This window comes from Saccoglossus kowalevskii, chromosome 7, assembly GCF_978046115.1.
Source record: "Saccoglossus kowalevskii chromosome 7, keSacKowa6.1, whole genome shotgun sequence".
Taxonomy (NCBI): domain Eukaryota; kingdom Metazoa; phylum Hemichordata; class Enteropneusta; family Harrimaniidae; genus Saccoglossus; species Saccoglossus kowalevskii.
This window is the reverse complement of record NC_140647.1, coordinates 32,099,101-32,125,826: the sequence shown is the minus strand read 5'-3', so window position 1 is coordinate 32,125,826 and position 26,726 is coordinate 32,099,101. Positions and strand designations below refer to the sequence as shown.

Sequence of the window (26,726 nt, the reverse complement as noted above, 5' to 3'; positions counted from 1 at the left end):
AAGAAAAACGATATTTTCGACTTCTTGTTGAAAACAGCAAGCCCAATGGTTTTAATAATATACATACAAGTTCCTCGGGCAGACTTCTATCGGATCTTTCCCTTTTCTAATGGTATATTAGTAGTTTAAGTTACACTATAGGGACGGAAACTATTTATCTTCAATTTTATCTCAGTCGAGAGGCAGTTTGTTAGGAACATTTGATAATTAAACATTTAAGAATGTTTTTTTTTCTTTTTTATGGTTGGTGCCTATTTTTTTATACCTAAAATATTTAGTTTTAACCATCCTTCTACGACTACTGTATTTGTATGTGTACTAGTTGCATTATGGTCACGTGATCAGTCACACTCTACGTTTACGTTCCGTAACTTATGAAATTAAATTAACAAATTGCACAGCAAACACGCGTAAGTTAATTTGTTGTCAACATGTCGCATACTCCAAGTTGACGGTGCGTTGGTCTTGTATACAATATTTCTATCACGGCTGTCTTGAATGGTGCTTGGTTATGGCGTGGTATAGAATAGAATAGAATATTGCTTTTAAGAAAATTCTTTTTTGGTTTCTACACATGTAGAAGGGAATAAGGCTCAAGCTATTATTTGCTCTCGTATTGTATATGGTGTTTTTATATATCTAACCCAATAGTTGTCTGGTATGGGCATTTATAATAGATGTAATTTTATCCTTGTTTTTGATATTGTTGATGTTATCAAACAAGGAATACAAGATCTGAGAGTAACGATAAATTATGTGTATTCGCCACCACACTCCGATTTACCAAAAACTACATAATTAGTGTCAGCCATGGTACATGGTTAAATCATGGTCACTTGAGTGTTACAGCACATACACTTACTGGCGAGTCTCGTCCCCGGTTGTGTCGAAGCATATATATAAGACAGAACTTGATACATATGACAAACAAGCTGCTCTCTGATTGGTCTGACTGTTAGATGTTGGGGTTGGGTAGCCAATCAGGCACAGAATTGCAAGTAGCTTCGCGGTCGTGGTATTACATGTGGTGGTCTTCCCGTGACCCAGATTCGACTCGTACAACCACAAACATTGTGTTCCTAGTTGCAGTCTCAACTAAACCTAACCATGAGTTCAAGCACACTAAATGCTGCCAGGGTGCAAAGGTTACAATGTTATTTTTTTTTTTTCTAATGTATCGTCTGTTGTTCTTTTGACCTTTACCCCCACCAACAGAATTATTACAGAAGCATAAACCAATAAAAGAAATTACTAAAAGGCCAAAAATTGACAAGCAAATACGGACGGAAATTTTATATTTTTTGTAGGAACGTCATTTCCGGTCCAATTTTTGCCCAAACTTGCCCCAAAAGGAAAAGCTCTACTTTCGTTAGTTTGCGTAATGTTGCTCATGGTTAGGGATTTTTTTACCCGGAATAGTTTTCTCATATCTAGGACATTTTTTTGTGGAAATCTTCCAACTCATCACGCATACATTCCCTATGTGAGTTTCCGCTCAAAAAATTCCATGTATTCAACAATTCATCGAACAGCTACAGTTAATGAAACTGTTCGTCCGATTCCATAACTAAAGATACGTTCGTCTTTATGTGATTTTTGTTGTGTAGAAATGATGACATTATTCGAGTGATTGCCAGTTAAAGAAGATCGGGAGATAAAGTAAATTCACAATTGCTGCCAACATAGTAAACAAAGTACAAAAATAACACCAAATATATGATAGGTTAAAATACTACTACAACAAATATTTTCAATAAAATTCTTTGCGCGTAAAAATATTAAAAATCAAAGAAAATATTTTAAAAAAGAAAATGACTATTGTGTGTACAATTCACGAACAGTTACAAGGTCAGAATAAAGAATACATAATTAGCCTCATAGTACTAAACCTTCCACCCGACAGAAATAATGGTACATCCCTGAGTATAGTGTATACGCCACCAACGTTGAACCCATGAGGGACGAACTCGGGGATATCAAGTGAAATAATACTCTATATTCAAGAATGACGAGACGTATTGCTGTGGTAAGTGTTTGTGAAATTCATGGTGCTAGAATTTCGCCACCGAGCCAAAATCCTAGTCATACGGGCTTGACTAACACCACAGTCAGCTGGCGCACACATGATAATAACATAAATACGATATGTACTATATGGGGGCCGCCATCTTGAATGACGCATAAAACTAAATAAGAGACAAGTTGTGAAACGCGTTTTTCAGATTCCTACAAATCAGGACAAAAATACCAATCTTTCACAAAAATACGGTTCGTTGGGGTTATATTAAGCCAATCGATAACAACATTCGGCCTAATTCGTCGTTTTTGTGTGGAAAAATCCCTTGAATACGAACACCTAATTACGCGAAGAACCTAGAACACTAAGCCGGGGTATTTGAAACCGAAATTGTCATCTATGCGTTAGGCCGTCGCTGATTGGCTGCTGAGTTGGAATGCCAATTTTTAGTTTTAAATACCCCGCATGATGCTTACGTTCAAGGTTCCTGGGTAATGTACGCCATGCTTAAAGGTGACTGAGGTGACTTAGATGTCCTACAACACAAATTGTTTTCAGGCTCTCCTAGACATGATATTCATCAATCGAAGTTAAGTAAACATTCTGTCTCGAAATTGTACTTCTTATTGGTCGATCGGTATCACGCGCAACATTGTTAGCGACGTCAATGCACAAACATAAAAACAAGATTATGTGTGATGCAGCATTATTCGAAATTTTCTAACTTTTGCACCTATTGTTTGGACAACAAACCCACTATGATTCAGTGGGATTTCTGAAATGCTTGCTTGTGAATGTTTTTCCCATAACTGAAATAACGCTTAAGATGCGCGTACAACAATGTTGATTTCTTCTTCGTCATGCTACTATTGAACGTAAATTCAATTTTTCGACATTTCAAGGTATTATAATTGAAATAAAAGAATCCACACGGCTCATTATTATGGGTTGTAAATCATCATTACATTGTATGACGTCATAGCTTTACATTCGTTATTACATAATAATGTAAACCTAATAATGTTCGCAAGTGAATTCATTTCACTGAAAAGCCTTCCAAATTTAACTGAATTTGTTTAATTCTGATGGTTAATAGTAAATCCCCAATTACATTACATTTGCTTTTAAGGCTAGACATAAACCTGTAAAAGTGAAGTATAATTACCTAACAATAAAACGTAATTTATCTTTGGATTAACGATCAAATTGTCTTTTCACCCATCTGTTTTCAAGGTCACAGGAAGCAATAAAGGAATCGGATTTGCTATAGTGAGGGCGCTATGCAAACAGTTTGATGGTGATGTGTATCTCACAGCTAGAGATGAAGGAAGAGGAAGGAAAGCTGTAGAGGATTTGGAAAAAGAAGGTCTTCATCCCAAATTTCACCAGTTAGATATCACAAACCAAGAAAGTATTGATAATTTACAGAAGTATTTGAAAGATAAATATGGAGGACTGGATGTACTTGTCAACAATGCAGCTATCGCATATAAGGTACAAAATGTCTTTCCTTCATTGACTACGGCATACTTAAAAGGCGGTAGTTGTCGCGCCGAGCATGCGCGAGACATATGTCTCATATAAACAAAGATGACGACTTTGGGTGTTTGGAAGTTATCGAAGGACTCGCCGGAGGTAATTATAGGTTATTAATTAGTGGCGCCCAGGGCAAAACTCGTACTCGTGATTTCATTAGAAAAGCGCATTGAATGATGGGAAAATCAATGTGTATCAACACAAGTGTCGCACATGCGCAGCGCGACGACTACCACCCTTTAATGCACTGATACTATTCCCTGTTTTGACAAATCAAAATCAACTGTATATCAACATGTTGTGAAGTTACATTTGTAGCATCTTGTTTTAATCATTAACCAAGTGTAATTAATCTGTGTTGACATTTATGTGTAAATGGTGGACAGGTTCGTTGTTATTTGTTGTCAACATTTCATGTTATGTATTATTTCTGACTGTACGCAATATCCAAGTATAATGTAAGTCTGTCTACCTTTTGATAAAGTTCCAAGAGACAGTCATTCTCAGAATGGATACACTGAGAAGGAGAAAACCTACTTATAATTTTTTTAGAAAGTTGTTGTAAATCACATTGAACCATAGATACATAATAACATGTAACATTGATCTGTTGTTAACCTAAAGTTATTAAAAGTCAATAACCTCACATTGGTAAGTTGTACACTTCATTTCAGTATAGATACACTTTAATTAAGTGTAAACATTTTTCGTTGTAGTTAAACGATGCTACCCCCTTTGCTGAACAAGCCAAGTTTACAATAGCTTGTAACTTCACAGGAACATTAGATGTATGTAAAGCTTTATTACCACTGATCAAACCACATGGCAGGTAAGGGATGTTGATATACCTTTGATAGAGTTAATTATAACTGTTACAAAAGTGTAATAAAATAGGTGGCAATAAACAAAAGAATAAATGATCATAATATATAGTACATACATATAAAATTCGACTCAAATTTTAGAGCTCTATCATAAATGGAACATACTTAAAACAGTTGTAAATTATTAACCTGCATTGTTGTGATGACCAAAATGTATTTTGAAAATCTAACAAATGAAATCGTTTTAGGGATAGATGCTCACCTATCATCTACATTTTACTGGACGCCAAAACATTAGCCACATAAAATGTTATGATCATTTGAAAAATCAAGGCAGCACCTCCACTTTCATCTGTTAATTTGCAAATTAGTGTATATTCTGACATCAAAATGATCAATCAAATGTGTACCACTCAGCGACATTCGTCAGACCTTTTCACTTTTTTTTCAGATATTGTAGATGTGACACATATAAACATAACAGACATCACAGGGGTTGTTGTTACATTTACGCTTTCTAAAGATTTCAATCTCTAAATTTTAAAAACAGACACAATTTTCTGGTGAAAAGGCAAAAATGAAACTTTTAAAAGAAATAAAAAGTGGTATGACTCGTGTTTTGTGATACCCATTTTAATTTGAATCTTCAATAAAGGATGTATTTACTTAGCAGTCACATGAACACATTACAGTTACATCTAAAGTAACATTTTTATGTGGTGTTAATTATGAGCTTAAATTAAATATATAGTTCAGATGGTTTCAAACAATTCTTGATAATTAGTGTGAAAATCTCTTCTACATTCTTAAATCCGATTTGGTGTTCTGCTGTCATCCTCACCATGAACTACTTGGCTTTGTTTATGAACAATGAAAATATTTTATATGATTCACCATTCTGCCTAAAATGGGGAGGGACTATGCTATGGTAGTGAGTTTTAATACTGCTTCTGACGTATTTATATGTTGGCAATGTACTTGTAGTTCGTATTACAAGAATACTGGGAATTATTGTATTGTGTAACGCTATAGGTTGCAGGACTATGTTTAAGATAAATGAATTTTGGTTAGTGGTACTCACAGATATACCCTCCCACAGCATGATGCTCTTTGAACGAGTGTTTCAATAACAAATTCTACCATATTTAGTTAACATCACATTTAAAAAAAATTATGTTACAGAGTTGTAAATGTTGCGAGTGTTGGTGGAACATGGGCTCTAGATAAGATGAGTCCAGAACGTGCTAGCAAATTCAAGTCACCCAGTCTGACAGAAACTGAACTTGTGTCTCTTCTTGAAGATTTTGTGAAGTAAGTTAACATATATCACATGATATTGCCAGTTTTTGGAACAGTGTGTCATTGCATTCACCAATCACATTGTACCATTTATATATACTGATATGACACAATTTTATATTAAAGTGCTGCCAGCGATGGAACTCACACTGAGAAAGGTTATCCTAACTCTGCAGCTGGTACGGCTAAAGCTGGTGTAATTGTATTGACTGGAATCCAAGCACGTGATTTGAACAATGACCCCCGAGAAGATATCCTTATTAATACAGTGAGTGACCAATGAATCGTTGTTTATTTGAAAAATGACAATTACAAAAATATTAGTAAATTAACTACATTAAATATAAAAAGTAAAATTTGCACACACAAAATTAGTAGATATAAAATTCTTATTACTATCTTTTGAATTATAACTATATTTTTAAAAATAATTTAAAGAAGTAAAAAGTTGATGACAATTGATTGGTATTGTGTTTGTAAACTCTAATTTATATATTTATGATGCAGACTAATGAGATACAATATTTTATATTTCAGTGTTGTCCTGGCTATGTGATGACTGACATGTCAAGCCACCAAGGAACAAAGACTCCTGATGAAGGAGCAGAGACTCCTGTCTATCTTGCTTTACTACCACCAAATGTTGGTCAGCCACAAGGAGAAATGTTGTCAGACAAGAAGATTGTAAAATGGAGATAAATACTGAATATACCTAAGCTGTTACATGGAATATAATTCATTCGTATAATAGCATCAGCATTCCATTGGTACATTGTATAGTTATGGTCAACTTAAATATTCCAAGTTATCAATCATATTGAAATTTAACATCGTAATATTAACATTTGTCCATGATGATTGTTTGTTATAAATTTTGACGCTAATCCTGTGTTCGAATAATAAATATTACTTTATCATTCATTTCTTTTTACATCGAAATATAATTTACTTTACATTTCATATCAAGCACAATAATTTAATCCAAAACAAACATGCATTAAGCAATGCATTATGTGGTCAGATAACATAAGGTTTACGTATTACCATGTTTTTTGTAGTTGTGCTAAATTATATAAAAAAAATGCGTTCAAACCATTTTTTTCATTATATATCAGTCGGGTATATTTCAATTATACATCTACTATTCAAACTGAGAGCTAGTTATGTACGTACGTATGGAGGTTGGCAGTAAATATAAATATACCCGCTTTGTTGAATTAAGTAATTTTGATTGGAATTACACTACAACTTACGTTAATCACCAGTGAAATATCATGGGCTCATAAAAGTACTACAATTATGACGACATAACCGACAATATATATCAATAAATTCCACATTGAAACACACATATATATAATATATATATTCATATTCTACTGTATATGTCATCCATCATCGTTATTATCTGGCAAAGTATTATGGGTGAACCATCATAAAGAAAATGAACAGTGGAACTCAAAACTTGAGCTGAAGATATTAATTTTTTATTTTATTTTTTTACCATATGTTTTCTATCTTTGTATATGTTATACAATATATTGATTAGAGTAACTTACCTAGGTATATTTTATTAACCTCTTGACAGCAAAATGGGGATAAAGTGTCATTTTTTATTTAATTACCAAAAACAACGATTTTTATTTATTTTACTTTTTTAGCATAAATTAAATAAAGTGGTTTTCGTTTTCTACACAATTAATATTATATACATGTTTACATTGTATGTATTAAGACCAAGACCGTATTTGAACATTTTGATATGGGTAGCCCAAGTAGTTTTTACAACATAGCATGCATGAGGATTCCTACAATTATCTATTTCCAACAGTGTCAACCAATTAAAAATACATCGCTTAAAATATATACAGCATAGTGGTGATCTTTCACATTCACATAGTACTGTCTGATACTATTTACGCCCAGTAGGAAATGACAAAATGTAAACTTCACACTTCTACGTTCTTAGAGTATTCGTAACTCATAGCAAATAACTGGTACAACTATTGAGTCAAATAATTTAAAAGCATTTGATAAAGAGAACGTACATTTTCTGATAATGTTGGATTCATATTGCAAAATATGTTATTTGTTTTTTTGAAATTCGAACACACTAATATATAATTCTTTCTAACCATCGTTCTACGACTACCGTGTTTCAACTAGTTACAATATTGTCACTTAATTTTTCGCGCTTGGGGTTAACTTTCGAAACTATAAAATGACCATGATTCAATTTATACCACGCTTGTCGCGGTATGGGGCGAATCAAATCAAATGAAATACACATAGTTAATTACTCAATTTGTCGCGTATTCAGAGCTGTCGGTCCGTAACATATACAGTATCACTGCTGTCTTGAATGGTGGTTAGTTATGGCGTGGTATATGAGATCAGAGAGTAACCATAATTTATGTGTATTCGCAACCACAATCTGATTTGCCGAAACTCCCTTATTCGTGACAGTTGCGGTACAAATTAATAAAAACACGGTCACTTGAGTGTTGCAGCACATAAAACTGTCGAAGCATATGTACGTAGCTTTTTTATACATGTGAACAAACAAGCTGCTCTCTGATTGGTCTGACTGTTAGGTGTAAGGGTTGGATAGCCAATCAGGCACAATCTTGCAAATAGTTGTGCATGGACTCGCGCCATTGGTTAATTCCAAGACGTGGATTCTTAGGTTCCGTGTCAACTAAACCTAACAATGCGAGGTATAAGGGAGGATCAGTCGTCCATTGCTCTTTCGAAGTTAGAAAATAATATTTTTGTTCTATTTGAACCTCACTTCCATCCAACCTACAGAATTATTGGAACAAGCTTCACGTGACATGTTCACATGATGTTGGTTGCTAGTATTTTCATTTACAAGCTTATCTTGAGCTATCTAGATTACAAATGAGAATATTTTCGATTCGAGGTGGCGTGGTTTCCAACAATACAGAAAACCTTGACAAATTTAAAAAGCCAATATAAAAGTATCAAATATTGACAAGCAGAAACAGAAGTAAAGTCTTGTCTACTTGTCTACTTATGTCACTGTATCTACCGATTGAAACCTTTACAACATATGGTGTATATTTAAACTACAACTATACCGTGTGACCAGAATGAACTGCGTCAACCGAGCACAGACACAAACTCTTCGTGACAATGGTAAGATCGGGTTAGAATTTAACGTTTATTTTTGGACAAAAAGACATTTTTTGCATCGAAAATGGCGTCGTTTCCCTTTATTTAAAAAAATTTTGCTCATGTTTAGCCATATCTAAGCAATTGGTTGAGGAACGTTTTTTGTGACACATGGCGTATGCATGCAAGTGGCCTACGAGGGGTGTTCAATATGTAATGCCCTTGACCCATTTCCCATAGCAGGAGATTAATGAAACTTGGCACAGTTTATAACTCTTTCTCTACATAGGAACCACCCAAAGTTATGCATTTCTCCCAGCGTTTGATGCAGCTCTGGACACCGTTTTTGTAGAACATCCCGGGTTGGTCCTCCAACCACGTCGTAACTTCAGAAATCAAGACTGCATCATCTGGGAATGCTTTCCTTTCAAAAACAGCTACATGGCTGGGAAGAGATGTAAGTCAGAGGGTGCAAGGTCAGGAGAGTAAGGGGGATGGGGAGGATTTCATATCCACACGCCCGTGCTTCTGATCTGGTGACATGCGAGTTGTGGACCTGAGCGTTGTCCTGCAGGAGGAGGATAGCTTTGCTGATCCAGCTACTTGATTTTGATAGCTTCTCTTAATTTCATCAAAAGTGAAGCGTAATAGGCTCCTGTAATTGTGGTACCCTTTGCCAGAAAATCTGTCATCACTACACCGTCCTGGTCCCAGAAGACTCTGCGCATGACCTTGCGAGTGGAGGGCTGCAGCCTTGACTTCTTTGGAGGTGGTGAGTCCAAGTGCTTCCACTGCATTGACTGGGTTTTGGTCTCTGGATCATAGTGATGGACCCAAGTTTCATCCTGTGTAATCAGTCTTTTGAAAAACATTGACTCGTCTTCTTGGCGCATCCCTAAATTCATCATCGAGCACTCAACGCGTTCTTGCTGCTGGAAAGGTGTGAGCAACCTGGAAATCTATCTCGCAGACACCTTATGCATATGCAAATGGTCATGAATGATAGTTTCCACAGACCCTGTACTATTCTTGACCTCTTGGGCTATTTTGCGAACAGTAATGCGTCGATCTTCCAAAATGGCTGCCTCACCTTGACTACAGAAAAGGGACGACCAGGTCTTGGAGCTGTTTCCACAGACTTACGGCCATGTTTGAATTCACGATGCCTGCGTTTTACAAGGTCATATGATGGGACATCATCACCATAAGTTTCTTTTATTTCATCAAAAGTCTCCTTTGGTGTGCGTCCTTTCAAATAAAAAAACGGATCACTGCGCGACACTCATCTGGCTCCATATCACACCTGACTCAGTTCATATGTAAATCAGTAACCACAGAGCTGTTTTTGCAGCATAACCCATAGAGATGTAAATCATTACACATGCAAAATGTCATCTACAGCAAGTTTCATTAAAAACCAACTTACGGTTCTAGAGATATCAGTGGAAAGTCGGTTTGTGAGCATTTGAGAGGGGCGTGCACTGATCGAAGGTTCTCATTGATCTATCAGTACCACGTGTAGTACATTTTGTACATAAATGTTGTCTTAAGCAAGTCCGATGACCCAGCATTTTTATTTCATTTTATTCATTCTAGTGTCATGAAATATTTTTATCTTTGAGTAGCGTTTTAAATAACTATTGTTACTGGGCTGTGGTCCAACTAGTCTCTTTTGCCAGAAAGTTTGGTAAAAATGTGACCATTTGTTAACATCGAGGTGATTGATTTCAAGATATCGATAAAGGACTATGATGTTCCGCAGTTCGGTTGGATATATCTTGGGAATGTAAATGTAAATAAGTCCAGGATAAAATATAATATGTTTATTACATTTGATGCCAAACTGAAAGATACGATGTAATATGAATACTGTACGAATACCGAAATCGGGGACCTAAAAACTCGTACATTACAGTTAATGTCTAGGAATTATATTTGGTTTTGAGGCTTGATATTAACCAGTAAAAGTGTAATTAACTAACAATAAAACGTAATATAACTTTGGATTAACCATCCATGTGTCTTTTCATCCATCTGTTCTCCAGGTCACAGGAAGCAATAAAAGAATCGGATTTGCTATAGTGAGGGCGCTGTGCAAACAGTTTGATGGTGATGTGTATCTCACAGCCAGAGATGAAGGAAGAGGAAGGAAAGCTGTGGAGGATTTAGAAGAAGAAAGTCTTCATCCCAAATTTCACCAGTTAGATATCACAAACCAAAAAAGTATTGATAATTTACAGAAGTATTTGAAAGATAAATATGGAGGACTGGATGTACTTGTCAACAATGCATCTATAGCATATAAGGTATAAAGAGTTATTTTCTTTATTGATCACAGTATATGTAATTCACTGATACTGTGTTATATCAGTAACTTATCAATAACGTATTTATATGGCTAACTGATGCATTTAAATCATATTCAACTGTTACATTACATGCAAGTCTAGTTATTTGCAAAAAGGTATCTGTAAATCACATGACAATGTGCATTAGTTTATCGTATATAATCATGAGACGCTATTGTTCCATAAATACCAGATTTTGAGATGCTGTTTTCAGTTCCCGTTGCACTTGGCGTAGGTTTTTTTTTTCAAAAAATTACCGAATTCTGTATATCGCCTAGTGAACTGAAATTGTCGAATGTTTAACTCAAATGTATACATTGTAATATATGCGACACAAATGAACAAATGTATTTCACATAGAATAATCTGTGTCTGGCGACTGTGTTTTCAATGCAAAATGTTAGTGATGGGTTGTTATGCATATTTGCAATAGTATCTACCTCTTTTGAAGTATTTTGTACAAAAGTAGGGTGATTATACTTTCGCTTTTTTAAGGTAGAGATGCAGGTTCGTGGGCACTTTGAAGTCAAATTTTTTTTTGCTTTTTATTATCCAAAACGTCTTGGCTATAGACTGTTGAAATTTTGTAGAATTGTGAATAGTGGAACATACTCAAAAAACGATTTTAAAATATAGATAACAGGTGCAAAATTATCTCTTTTGAATGCTTAGCAAGATTTAGCAAGGATGTACATAAATAATAATAAAAAACATGGTAAAAAGAAAGAAATGACGGGATCTCCATATTATGCACTGTATTTAACTTTTTACAAAACGATAATACATTTAAATTTGAAACTGTAACAGCCATTTTAATTATGAGCATTAGCAAACATTTTACTGAGTGAATTGTTATGCAAATTAGCAATTATCTCAGCTTCTTTTTAGTGCACATTCCAAATAGCTCCTAGACGCTTTGACCTTTTGTTTTGAAATTTTAACAAATGATTGACAATGTGTTTATCTTCAAAACGCCGTCGGGGCATTGTTTTTAGTTGAATAGTGTTACAGCAATCGTTCAGACAACAAGCCTGGGTGTTAATTTATGCATAAACTTGAAGTAGTGAAATTTGAGCTGCTGCCCTACAAAAGTGACAACTGGTAGACAGTTTTCAAGACGGCGCTTTCTTCATAGTAAACAGATGTACCCATAAACCAATTTTGACAGGGAACAGAAGCATGGTTTAGAAGCTATTTTTTTTAAATCACTTTTGACCAAAAAAGCACATTTTTTGCACATTTCAAACTACAGTGTCCATAATAATAAAATACTAACAAAACTTTAAAATTCATACAATAAGCTTTCCGAAAATATATAGTTTTGTGGACAAGGGAGGTCATCTTGGTTTCCTAATCAACTAATTGAAATACCTGTCAGGTAAACTGCATCTCTACCTTAATTCACTTTTCCAACAACGTAGTGTCGTAGTCTGATGTGACGCTACTGACAAATCTATTTGACAGCTGACAAATTGTACTGTCCGTACATTCTCATGATATATAAACATATCTAGAGCACCTTGAAATGTATTAAATATTCGTGACGTATTTTCTCTAACTAAATTTCATTTACTCAATTTTTCATTAATTTTACATCTCTTACAAGACATTTTATTAATAAATTGACCTTCACACATTTGGCCTCCCCTTATATTAATAATGTGAAATTTTGTGTTTTTATTATGGTGACTGTAAGTTCACTTTCAAAATAAGGTTTTTTACTTGTGCTTTACTTGTGCTTGTTATATTAACAATGGCCCACAAAAATATTTATGATATATTGGGGTGATTATAAGTCAGATCATTTGCTTCAAAGAGGCATAATACCTGCCATATCTATCCGGGTTAACTTTGCCTCACTTTGAGCTAAAAAGGTCAGTATTACAGATTCGTGGATTTTAAATTGTTTATTGACAGAGTAAATACAGTCCCTCACATGCACACATGTTCAGACACCTAAACAACTGTCTAAGCGAAATGCTAATAGTATATGTACCCCTGCATGAAAGTTGTTCATACTTTTCTACACAATATGTACTATAATATGGCATAGTTTGTAAGCCACTAATTTAAATCAGAATGAACATCTTAAACGTAGTACAGCGTCCGGAGTTGTTGAGAAATAGATTTCTTTCTCCGATGCACTATTTAATTATTTTTCACTGAGTCTTTTCAATAAACGGCTTTTCAATTTTTCTACTGATTTTTTTTTTAGAATGAAAATATTATTTTTTAATTTAAAATCGTTATTTCCATTTATATCATTCACTCAGTAGGGAATATATCTGAAGAAATATATTCACGCTTAATGCATGTATTCGTTATTTCCTTCACCCACTTATCTACATCTTTTAGCCACAACTTCTACAATCTCTGGTTTAAAAAAATGACCAAAATTTGTCAATAACATAACATTGGTAAGCGGTACACTTTATTGCAGTAAAGATAAATTACAGATAAATTTATAAGTAGGCTTCTGCGTTATGCATAATTGGCAATGTGTCAGTATAATATTTTTTTCTAGATAAACGATGTTGCTCCTTTTGCTGAACAAGCTAAGGTTTCAGTGGCTTGTAACTTCACAGGAACATTAGATGTATGTAAAGCGTTATTACCACTGATCAAACCACATGGCCGGTAAGCGATATAGTTGGTTGTAACTGTTATAAAATGCACGCCGATGTAATGAATGTATGGCAATAAACTAAATAATAGAGAATAATATGGTAATAACATATATAATTGGACGCAGTCATCGCATGTCGTAGATCATAATGCTAAGGTTTAGGTAGATAACAAACAACAACACTTGTGATAAATTTAAATAGCCCTTGACGATTCTCATTTTCATGATTTCGCCAACTTTACATCCACTTCTATCACATCAATAGTTTATGGTCATAATGAGAAGCAGACACACTCTGTGGCTGCATTATTATAACAATTAATACTTAATTTGCAGAGGCTTCACCTTGAACAAATAGACAATACTGCGAGTGGTTTCAAGTATTCAGTGTTCATTATATTAGTATGCTCATACATTTAACATCGTTAAATTCATACACAACATATCATACAAAAGATATTAAACAGTATTATGCAGATTTTAGGACCATACTCGTTGCATAACATATATGCTCCAATGTAATTATAGTCTCATAGTATAACGCAATTTACAAAATACCAGAACAATACTGAAACGTACAATGTACAATAATTATACATATTATAACTGTGACTCACTGTGGTATAATAATAATAGAGGGTCGGTTACTTTGGCGCAGTGGGATGCTAATCTGCCTAAAGTGGTGAGGCACTATGCTATGGATGTGACTTTTAATGTAACTTTTAATGTAACTATCGATTTGTTTTACTTTATATTTTTAATAACACATTTTCTGTGTCACCATTTCCAATTTGTAACGGTCATTGTCGAAACGTGGACGCTAAAATCATGGCATATAGGCCATATGTGGCCGCGATACGCCATCAATTGAATTCCCATTCAGCCAAGCGAATCCCAGGTGTATTTATGTGGTTATATTCAAAATCACAGTTATTACCGCTTTAACATATAGGGTATTTGTACACGAAGGTATTAGTACACAAAAGCTTGCTGATAATTGAAGACGTTTTTTTCAATATCTACAATCTGTTACAGAGTTGTTAATGTTGCAAGTGTTGATGGAATATGGGCTCTGGATGAGATGAGTTCAGAACTTAAGATGATATTCAAATCATCCAGTCTGACAGATACTGAGCTTGTGTCGCTTCTTGAAGACTTTGTGAAGTAAGTTAACACATAATATCATATTGCCAGTTTATGACACATTGTGTAATTGCAAAATCTGATCACATACATCATATGCACTTGTACATATTCATATTTACTGATGTGACACCATTTTATATTAAAGCGCTGCCAGCGATGGAACACACACTGAGAAGGGTTATCTTAACTCTGCATATGGTACATCTAAAGCTGGTGTAATTGTATTAACTGGAATCCAAGCACGTGATTTGAACAAATGACCCACGAGAAGACATCCTTGTTAATGTGACCAATGAATCGTTTTTCTGTAATTGGAAGTCGAAAAATTATATTAGTAAATTAACTGGCAGTTAAACTATGGTTAGGTGTACGTTAACGATATTTAACGGTCTGTTTGGGGTCGGGTTTCCAGTAAACATCCGTGATACAAAGTAGTAATGCACAATTGCCGAGTATGTGCATATTAGAGTATACAGCATTTTGTTTTCAAAGTATCCGCTCACCTCTATGGATTGACCATGCATATACGCAACTTCTCGATCTAAGAATTGCTGGTTCCACTCCAGGTTACTGCTGCTCAAACAATAACCTATCCTTAAACGATAAGGGGAAACGTTTTCGCTCTTCACTTGAACCACCTGAGAACAACCTAGTTCTGCCCTCTCCTCGTAAAAGAACACTGTTGAGAACAAAGAAACCAGTAAACGGATACTGTTTTAATAAGGATGGGATACTTTCCAAGTAAACGGGCATTGTTGAGAACAAAGTAATTAGTAAATGAGTACTGAGTACAAAGAAAAAGTACTTTCCTAGTAAATGCTGAACAAAAATCATCCACTATCGAAAGAGAAAGGACCGTTACAACAATAGCGACCAGATAAAAAGTAGTTTTACTACATTGAATAAGAAAAGTCATGTTACCCATTGTTCTGGCCATTGGTTTATTTTTCTAAAACAACACATGTCTCTTTGTCTTTATGCTAATTGTAATCCGGCCACACATGTATTCATAGTATACAGAATGGAACAGTTACAGATAACTGTAGCATATTTTGTAATCAGACATTGTCTTAGTATGTAACTTTGCCATAGTTTGTAAGTCACTATTATATCAGAGTGAGCACGTAGTGCAGCGTCTGGAGTTGACGAGAGATAGATTTCTTTTTCAATTATTGAACAAGTTGCAGGTGTCTGAAAAATGGGAATTTGAAAGGTCGTGCCTATGTCAAATGTTAGTTGAATTATTCATGAGCAAATGGCAACGCATCAAATACATCCTTTGTATTTATGTAAATCAACTCACGTTCAGCGCTGTACACAGACAATGTAACTGATTTCTGAATCTTTCAATGTTATTGTTTCCTTCGTGGTAGAGGGTAAATCAGCTTCATGTGTTTACAATAACTATCGCATTTACAGTTGTCAGCAACTGGTAAACTCACTCGGTCTTAGGCCTCGCACTCTAACTCGTGACACTAACTATACTAAAATTTAAAATTTAGAATCGTTCAATGTAAGTAAATGAAACTGGCCATGATTCATTTGTTTTGTGTTTATAAACTGTAAGTTGTATATTAATGATTTCAGTGTTGTCCTGGCTATGTGGACACTGATATGTCAAGTCACAAAGGTCCAAAGACTCCCGACGAAGGAGCAGAGACTCCTGTTTATCTTGCTTTCCCACCACCAAATGTTGGTCAACCACAAGGGGAAATTTTGTCAGACAAGAAGATTGTAAAATGGAGATGAATACTGAATATACCTAAGCTGTTACATGAAATATATTAAAACATTCATATGATAGCCATATTTCTATACGACACCATGACATTGGATATTGACTTAACCAAGTTATAAATCATGTAGTATCTTTATATCTATTGAAAATAATAACTATTGTAATATGTAAAAATATCCATTCACCTTTTCAAAGTTAGTTGCATATTGTATAATGGCATTATGAAATTATTATAACATATTAAAATACGATTGTCAGTTCGACTAAAAATAGGTACTAGAATGTCGTTTTTTTAAAAATTAAAATGTAGGTTACATCTTGTATCGACATGACATATGGCAGAACATGAACCATATATATTTAAAAAATAAGTTAAACCATTTTGCCATCACCTGTTAGGTAGGTATTTTTCCATTATTTCCATTTACACCACTTTTCAAACCAGCAACAGTGTAATTACAACAATGTATTTACTTATGAACGTCGAGATTAAATTTATCTTCTCTGTGTAATAACTAATGTCGATTGGAATATTCTGGCAACATACAACTTGTTGGAATCTCTTGTATGGGATTATTAATAGCATAATTTACTGCAGTGCAGGTTCAGAGAATTTCTAGTACATTTCAGTAACTTACTATTAATTACAGTCAACTGTGATATTTATACATTTCCTATAGCAGTATATGCCTCTGTCCCTGCAGTGCAGGTTCAGAGAATTTCTAGTACATTTCAGTAACTTACTATTAATTACAGTCTGTCACACGCAACGTAATATTACCGTAATTGGTATAGTACAGGTGTGATGGTTCAAATACCAAAATGGCAACAGTAACATAAAGACTTCCCTGGCGCCGATGATAACATACGAACACGGAGTCAACAGATGAGGTTTCAACTGGTACTGGTATTATTATACTCTGCACACATCAAGTACAATAACTCGGTAAAACTCCAAACCTCCAATAACTAGATACTTAAACTCCAACACAATTCAACGAGATCTCCGATCTGATCTCGGTGCTGAACAACTCCCCTATATATACTCACACTGTATATAGACCATTACATCAGCATACATAATGAGTCTGGAACTTCTAGAAATTCTAGAATGTTCCATTACCTTCTATTGCCTCCTACAGTGTTCTATTACCTATTCAACCAGTTTCTAAAAATTCCACCCAGACACAGTACGGTTCTAGAACATTCTCAGTCACACGGAAGTGGTGTCATGAATTTGTTTTTGCGTATCTGTTAACCGACTTAATTAGCTGATTATTAGCTGAATTGCTGTGTTATGTCTGTCATCGTTTAGACCTATTTGAAGTTTTGGACGGAACTTGGCTCAGTGATTTGGAACTAATTACCAGATACCGCCGCTATTCAGACTACTCATTCTGACAGTTTATATTCATAGTTATTAATGTAGTGAACGATTAATCAAAAGAGATGACGTATACAGTACTTAGTGTGATTGGCATTATGATTGAAGGTTACGCCCTAGAGTCTTTTTACTGCTTTGTAATTGGTTAAAGTTTTGAAAATGAATAAAGAGAGTTTGAGTCGGTCTTGGCAAGTACTCTACGATAGACGCAGTCGAAAGTCTAAGAGCAGTCCTGGAGAGCCTTGGGCGAGTGTTGACGCAGTCTAAGAGAGTCTTGGGTCAGCCTTGCGATAGTCTTGGGGATTTTTCCCCAGGGCGCTGTGTCTTATAGAGTGCTCGATTGACCGACTAAGACGACAGCTGAAACGTATTTCGTTGTGTGTGTCTTATTTGACTGTAAAGTATAAGTGACTTTCCCGATCCCATCCCTCAAGGGGACGAGATATAGAGACGAGACGAGATTCCCCCCTGGCACGTGTGGAGAACCCAGAGAGAAGAGAATTTTCCCCCTGATAGTGGTAAACAAGTCGTATGCGACACAGTCACCTGTGATATTTATACATTTTCTATAGCAGTATATGCCTCTGTCCCTGTGGGAATAATATCCAGTCACAAGCCTACACTAGAGTGTAAATTCGGGTTCTCTGCTAGATTTGTAACTCGCTCACAATATTCTAAGTATCATACACAGGGACGTACTATATGATGCACAGTGGCGCTGCAGATAAACCACCTAAAACACGCCAAACTAATAGGTTGGTAGGTAGGTAGGTAGCGTAGAGTATAATGGTCGTCTCTTGGCGTTAGTCAAACGGCCAAGCCCAGAGAGCAAAACAAGTGAACTCAGACTCGGATAGACTCAGACACACAACTCTTATGTAACATGTATTTTCATGAGGTAAATCACGTAATCCAAATTGATACATCATACGACTCAAAACGCCTTTTATGGGCAGTGATTCAATACACCCGCATAAGTTTCCCGTAAATACTTTGAATAAAAATACATTGAATAAAAATACAAATGTGATTGTAGCACTTCCACGTCGTGGTTAAATGCTTTTACGAATTATATACGCCGTGGGAATCCTGATAACGACCATGATGGGTGTCCGTACGAGCGATATGACATTCCATTGAGCATTTGAGAAATACTTTTACCTAAGTTTTATATATTTGGATAATTCATTTTATATTTATTATTATTTGTTTGTGAATTTGAACATTCTTATACATTACATTATTTGCATTCTTATATTTACAGTGTTCGCATGGGTAGAATTCCAATTTAAGGTGATATTGTGACAGTTTATTTAACCTTTTATATAGTTTATTCGTCCTAAAGTCGATTCGGCCCAATAGAAGATTTGTCCCACAGTCAAATCATTCGATTTAAGGTTAGACTGCACCTAGTCGCCTAAACTCCACTTAGCAGTTACCAACGCGCAACAAGATCCCAAAAACAAACTGTATCCAATCATGGTCACGCACTCACGGTGTATACGTATGGAAGACAGTTTATTCACATTATATATTGCTGTTAAGAGGTGTTAGCATATTTGTATTTGACATGCAGTAGGCAAAATATCTTGTTACCATCCCAAAGGAAGTCACACTTGCAGACAGTATTATTTTGTTCTAGTTAGTGAACAAAATACACAACATCGCTTTACAGTCCAGACACTTGAGATGCAAACAAATTAAGCGATATCACCGAGCATCGTAGAGTATTTGGATTCAGTTGTTTACATGTTGACCATAAAATATACCGTACTTGGAATTGGAACCGTAAATCGACAAGACCTAGTGCACACACATTTATACTACCACATATACTATGGGATAAGTGAGTCATGCAGATGTGATAACTGTACACTGCCCATCTGCATATAAATCGACATCGTCCTGCACAATATTATAAGGCTGACTAATTTTAATGTGACGAATGTGGATTAGGACGATTAGACTGTGAAACAAACGACCATATTCGTGATGTAATAGTTGCATCTCAGGTCAAATACATGTATTCAACTGAAGCAATAACATACATCGACACTGTTGCGTGCTCCACCATTTTGTACAAACAATCATTGCAAGAAACGGTATATACACATGGCAGCAATAAATAACCGCTTCCATAGACCGCAAAATGTCCCCAGATATTGCTATTCTAAACCATATATTTAATTTGCATGAAATTGAGGACATATTAATATGATATTGCTGGGAAATATGTTTCATCGTTGTGCATACCAACCAAAGAAGTCTTAGCATCGTTACATTACATTATATTTAATAATATAGAAAATCTATAATTACTCCCAGTGACCTTGTAATAATTATATGAATATTGGTTTCAATCAGTGCACACATAACTGAAAATATATCACGTGGGATGCTCGGTTGCCTCTACCTAGCGATGCGTGATTATGGCAATAAATTTAACCAAACATGGGCCACAGGCAAATGAACATCATTGTTTGAGTAGCAGAGGACCCAGTTGCCGAATATATCCATTCCATATTTCCATTACTAGTCTATAGGAATATATAAATGTCTGTCACAGTAGAAATATATCACACTGCAGATCAACCTTTGTTACTGCCCAACAAATATGTTTTAGCCGGTCCCATATTAGAATTGTGTTACTGAATTTAAAGTTCACTTTAAATTTGATCGGAAAGAAATAACTTCATCGCAATTTAAAAGATTTGTGTGACCTGTTTACAAACGCAGAATAATTGCATGTGTAGGTTATCATTTCAAAGTGATGAAGGAAACAAGTGTGTGCCAGTGTGGTTGAACGTCATCTCTTTCTAATCATCCAAACTGTGATGACCTTGCTAGAAGTATCTACTTTTTGATTAAGAATTATTTTTCTGAGTCTAGTAATCAACACATGTGTAGAATGGATTGTTTCTCCATTTGACTTTAATGAGTTGCTAATAATATTAACAATTCAACCAATCAACATACAATTATTTGTTGTGTCAATACTGTTGTCTTAAAATCATTACGCATACTATTCCACATATGACACTCCTTCACACAAGCCTTTGCAACCATTTGGAACAACATTATTATTACTTTCATCTCCATTGATACAACTTTTTATCTTGAAACATTTCTCCTTGAAAACCATTGGAATTTGGTGGTAGTAAAGCAAGATAGGCAGGAGTCTCTGCTCCTTCGTCGGGAGTCTTTGTCCCTTGGTGGCTTGACATATCAGTGTCCACGTGGCCAGGACAACACTGAAATATAGTAATGGGTTCATATTAATGCGAGTTAGAATCATATATACTAGTCAAAATACCGCAGTGCAACTATAGAAAGTGTAATTTTGAAATGAATTAAATTTTAGCATCTAGCGTAACCTATTACAAGACATTAACAAATAAATTAAAGAAAGACATACAAATATCCAATCACATATCCGAGTATGTAATGCTTAAAAATAATCAACATCATACAGTATAATATTTTGAAGTATGTTTACGAAGTCATCTTTCTTAAAGAATCATGTGCACTAGACAACGCTGTCCACCATCCTATGATGCCATTGAAATTGATGCATTTACCACATTCCCTAAGACAATATCATATACATCCACATTCTCTTTTCAATGATTATTCGTAGATAATATCGGTGTAATTGACATAAGTGACATTACTCACAGCCATAATGAGGATGTCTTCTCGAGGATCATTTTTCAAATCACGTGCTTGTACTCCAGTCAATGCTATGACACCTACTTTAGACATACCATATGCTGTATTTGGATAACCTATCTCAGTGTGAGTGCCAGTTTTGGCAGCACTGAAAATGTATGAAATACATTGTCTGATAATCTAAGCTACTCAATCGGAGATTGTCAAATTAAGGTGACATATTATGGCTCTGACACTTTTATATCGACGAATTATTTAATTATCCCAGATCGAAGAATTTAGCATCATTTCTTGGTTGTATGGGTTAAATTTAAATGAATACTTACATCACAAACTCTTCAAGAAGGGACACAAGCTCTGCTTCTGTAAGACTGGGTGATTTGAACTTACTAGACAGATCATCTCTCATCCCATCTAAAGACCTCTTTTCAACAAAACTTGCAAGATTGACAACCCTGGAGAATGAAGCAGAATGGTAGTTGAAATACAATACCCTTCTAGCGTTCAGCTTTGGAGAAATGTTTATAGAACTGAGGACCCGATGGGGGATTCCCACTATCTGATCCGCTGAAACCAACATTTAGTATACAGATAGATGAAATCATTTCAATGTTCCGTTTAGAAATAAAGCTCAATAAACATTACACAGAATTATACAAGGCGTAAAAGGTCTATTACAATCAACTCCTCTATTTCTTTGACAGGATGGACTTTTTTACTTAATCTACATTGATTTGCACCAAAATATTTTACATGTAAGCTAAATTTCATTTGATTTGGCATGATTGATTTTGAAATATCATTGTCATAAATTGTCAAACACAAACTGACAGTTATCATCGTTGTACACGGGATACTGCATAAAAATTATATAAAATTGTTCAGATCGTGCATGAGACTTTTATTAATGATCATAATCTCAAAAAAGTTTGACAATAAAATGGTGTGTCGATCTTACATGCTACTGAATTGGATAAATAAGACCATGATATAAGAAATCAATCAAATGGCCGAGCAACTTCCATTTACCCACCTGCCATGTGGCTTGATTAATGGTAATAACGCTTTACATACATCTAAGGTTCCTGTGAAGTTACAAGCTATTGTAACCTCAGCTTGCTCAGCAAAAGAAGCAGCATCTTTTTTCTGAATGAATAAAGGTAGTAAATAAAGTCATCATATAAGTGACGTATTTATTATCTGCTCGCTGTAGACCAATTATTGTTTGATTTAATTAAATCCAATTTCTGCAAAATGTGTTTTGTCGTTAACTTTTATTTTGATATCATTGAGTTAATACCTTGTATGCAATAGCCGCATTGTTGACAAGTACATCAAGTCCTCCATATTTATCTTTCAAATACTTCTGTAAATTATCAATACTTTTTTGGTTTGTGATATCCAACTGGTGGAATTTGGGATGAAGACCTTCTTTTTCTAAATCCTCCACAGCTTTCTTCCCTCTTTCTTCATCTCTAGCTGTGAGATACACATAACCGTCAAACTCTTTGCACAGCGCCCTCACTATAGCAAATCCGATTCCTTTATTACTTCCTGTGACCTGAAAAAATTGCATAATTATATAACAATTTAAATATAATTTTTTGAGTCACAGCCTTATTGTTTGGCTGTTGTAAACAATATCCCAGCTGAACAAAACTTCGAACAAAAGACAACATTTGGCCATCAAAACAATTCTAAATAGAACCTTGGTTGAGTATGGGAAATATTGTGCGAGTTGGCGAACCATCATGCGACAATTGAGATCAACCTTAAATTCAATCTTCGACAGCAGTTGTCAAACCAGGGCGGGCATTTATATTTACCACAAGCATGGGTGGCGTGAGTGGTTTGTGTGACAGAATCAGCATGTGGTCCCGTGTTAAAGGACAGTGGTCGTCGTGGCACGAATGCGCGAGATATGGGACTCATATGAACAAAGATTGCAACTTTGACAGTTCAGATCAATTCAGACGTTACCAAGCTTTATGTAGGTGATTGGAAAGTATCGAAGAAGTCACATAGCCAGCTCTCACATTCTCATGGAAATTCTCTGTTTTCAAGTCAGGATGCCGGGTAATGAATACAATGTACAAAGACTTATTTCTCTTATGGTTGTATGGACATTCAAAATCTACAGTATTACAATCATTGTCAGAAAGAAGATCTGGTTTGACAAATCCTGACATAATATCTTTTAGTTGTTGAAGCAGAACACTATTCAACTTTTGTATAAAGCTCACAAAATCGTGTGTATTAAAAAACATAGTTGAACTCTGGTGACCTTGCCCTTTGTTATATAATATAATTCCCTTTATCATAGTTTGTTTCAATATAAATATGCATTGTCATAATTAATTTTGAATACAAACAAGTTTTGGGGTTGAACCAACAGTGGGGAATCAGTCTACCGAATGTCCTTAAAAGATGTAAATATCTTACAAAAACATTGGTGTCTTATTTGTTTAATTATTTTAAGAAACATAATTTCCAGCTTTATTGAAAGTAATTGAGATATTTTAGAATAAAAACAAATGTCTCATTGCAAAAAAAAGTGCTGCATTTAGATGTGTGTTTAGATTCATAAAACATGCAAGATAACAGAAAAAATTAGCTGGCTTTAGTCCAAGTATTTTGTGTCTGTCAAAAATGAATGATTCACTGAGACAAATATGAACTGCCTCATTGTGTGACTACTGTATTATATGAAAAGTAAAAAAAAAACACCCTTTATGAATAGCTATCATGTTGCAAGCTCTGCTTTGTATGCAAATCAACTTAAATAGTTGGTGTCCAGTGGAGGGAGAAGTCAACAGTACTGTTGCCTCCTGAGAATCTACATCTTCAAACACTGCAATCTCTGAAGTGCGTTTTTAAACTAGTATTATAAAAACTCTATCATTCTGTTCTAATAGCTGAAACATATTCCTGTGAGTTTTCATTTGTCGAATGAACTGTTTGTCAAATACAGAATACATATATTTTAGAATAATTTTCTTTTTAAAATGTGGATGAAATGTTTTGCTTTTAATGTATTTTTTATGTATTGTTTTTGATTTGATAACTTTGAACTAAACAGATTTTCTATTAGCTTCAGATCTTGATCAAAGTTAGGCACCCAGCTCATAGGAGTGCTTATATTGATTTTCGACATCTTGTTTTCTGTAAAGATTTTATTGGTAGGTTTGCAAATGTGTATCAGACTGTGCAATCTCTCCATGAGTTGGTTTTGAAACCCAGTATGAAATTCTGAGATACATTACCAAGGATATTATTACAAGATAAATCATTTGCTTCATTGAACACATACAACAATGCATATTTCCACTGAGATCAGTGACCTTTGATGTGTATCACCAGTGATCAGTCAAGTATAAACAGTCAAAATATTTTATCAGATTTTCTCAATTTTTGCATAATATTTTCATACAGGACATCTGTTGTTCAAACTCAGGGAAGACTTTATACTGATGAATAAGGTGACCAAGTTTGATAAAGTTTGGAATAGAATTAGTAAAGTTATTATGCACACAATAACAATTATTAACGACGACGACGACGACGACGACGACAACGACAACAACGACAACGCCGGACAAAATGTTTCCCTTAATATACCTTTCCCTTCCATCTTTGATGGTACGGGCAAGGTAAAAATGGTTGAAAGACAATTTGCGTTCACAATGTGCTAGATTTAGGGAGAATGGTACGTCTTTTTAGTGGAATTTAAATTGCGAAATAAATTGCATCGCCATTGATTTCCACAACACTGTTACAATGACGAAACAGAAATGATCACAAAAAATACGCACGTTTTATTACAATATTATTTACATACCATCAGGATTTACGGTTTTGGGAAAAGAGAATCGTCATTATCTTGATGAATGTTTTCAATTGTACGCAAACTCACGATGCAAAGCAATTTCTGTCATTATGTTTTCTCGCGCGAATTGACCTGCAACATCGTACTTTGACCAGGTAAGTCAGGTGTTCTGGTAACGCAATGCGGAAGTGAATTGTAGATGTCGATGTACGTTCTGTTGGAATTGAATTGGTTTATGCATGGTTACCGTGGTCTACACATTCTCGCGATATTCACGGCAGTCGATATGAACGCTGTATTATATAAACTTAATTACCGGTAATCGGAAAATTCAAACAATGCTCAACGCCCGGGGCAGTTGATACATAGCTCGGTAGGGAGGTGCCACTGAGTGCTCAAAGGTGTGACCATTTTTATACCTAGATAGTGGCAAAATCTATACTGTTCCTGTCATCACTGTTTATTCCAAATAAAACAGTTACAGTATTTGCTTTATTAGAAGAGCATCTCCAATAGAAGCACATGGAAGCCAACAGTTGTATTGTATTTTGTTTTATTAAAATATGTATTTTACTGATCGCTCATATACGGACGTATAAGTATAGCAAATTGGAAAAATATTACAGATATTTATACCTATCTTGACCAGAAATAGGACCGATACTTATACCAAAAATCCAAAAAACGAGACCCATTTCGGGGGCACGTCCCCATTAGGCAAGTTTTATGTATTGCACTCCCCTCGAGCTCAAAGACAATGTTTTATGACCAGGCAGTCGAATTTGTAGCATTTTGGAAGGGATGGGCGCTGTATGGGGTCGGACGAGTACGGACAAATCGAAGTAATTATTCCCTGTATCGTAATAGCGTAATCGAGCTGAAAGCGTATTGTTTAGCAAGAGCGCATGCGCACATGGTGTAAGGTTTTAATATTGAGTGACCGTATACAGAGGACGGTAAAATGTTGATCAGTGCACCACGTACGTCGATGGGCGTGCACAGTCGCCCCAATAGTAACATGGCCCTTCACCCTGTTTACAAAAGGGCATGGCCATGCTGTGACTTACCACAGCTATCCGAGAAGCCATCTGAAGGACCCAATCGACCACGCATGAAAGCAATCAACCCAGCAATCAACAAACTGCACAGGCCACCAATTTCAGAATTTACACTCACTA

General features: G+C 35.2%; 2 protein-coding genes and 1 pseudogene across 2 annotated transcripts; 2 read left to right on the top strand and 1 right to left on the bottom strand.

The window, feature by feature from the left end:
- Nucleotides 1-1,937: 1,937 nt before the first annotated feature.
- Nucleotides 1,938-6,597, top strand: LOC100366603 (carbonyl reductase [NADPH] 1-like). The gene is made up of 6 exons (XM_002734771.4): nucleotides 1,938-2,026; nucleotides 3,251-3,511; nucleotides 4,270-4,382; nucleotides 5,560-5,688; nucleotides 5,803-5,944; nucleotides 6,214-6,597. Exons 1-6 carry the CDS (start codon nucleotides 2,006-2,008, stop codon nucleotides 6,373-6,375), a joined length of 828 nt encoding a protein of 275 aa, XP_002734817.2. The 5' UTR covers nucleotides 1,938-2,005; the 3' UTR covers nucleotides 6,376-6,597.
- A 2,192-nt stretch (nucleotides 6,598-8,789) lies between these two features.
- On the top strand, nucleotides 8,790-16,680 carry LOC102809298 (carbonyl reductase [NADPH] 1-like; annotated as a pseudogene).
- A 4,286-nt stretch (nucleotides 16,681-20,966) lies between these two features.
- LOC100366755 (carbonyl reductase [NADPH] 1-like) lies at nucleotides 20,967-26,726 on the bottom strand. The gene is made up of 6 exons (XM_002734772.4): nucleotides 26,616-26,726; nucleotides 23,023-23,283; nucleotides 22,756-22,868; nucleotides 22,049-22,177; nucleotides 21,729-21,870; nucleotides 20,967-21,304 (listed from the first exon to the last, which is right to left on the bottom strand). The coding sequence occupies exons 1-6, from the start codon at nucleotides 26,634-26,636 to the stop codon at nucleotides 21,143-21,145; spliced, it is 828 nt and encodes a 275-aa protein (XP_002734818.2). The 5' UTR covers nucleotides 26,637-26,726; the 3' UTR covers nucleotides 20,967-21,142.

Excerpts from the sequence above, each read along its gene's own strand:
- LOC100366603 (XM_002734771.4), top strand. The coding sequence starts at position 2,006 with ATGACGAGACGTATTGCTGTG. Across the intron at positions 3,512-4,269 it reads ATGCAGCTATCGCATATAAG|TTAAACGATGCTACCCCCTT; the intron begins GTACAAAATGTC and ends TTTTCGTTGTAG. Across the intron at positions 5,945-6,213 it reads AAGATATCCTTATTAATACA|TGTTGTCCTGGCTATGTGAT; the intron begins GTGAGTGACCAA and ends TTTATATTTCAG.
- LOC100366755 (XM_002734772.4), bottom strand. The coding sequence starts at position 26,636 with ATGGCTTCTCGGATAGCTGTG. Across the intron at positions 23,284-26,615 it reads TGGCTTCTCGGATAGCTGTG|GTCACAGGAAGTAATAAAGG; the intron begins GTAAGTCACAGC and ends CAATTTTTTCAG. Across the intron at positions 22,178-22,755 it reads TTAATCAAGCCACATGGCAG|GGTTGTCAATCTTGCAAGTT; the intron begins GTGGGTAAATGG and ends TTCATTCTCCAG.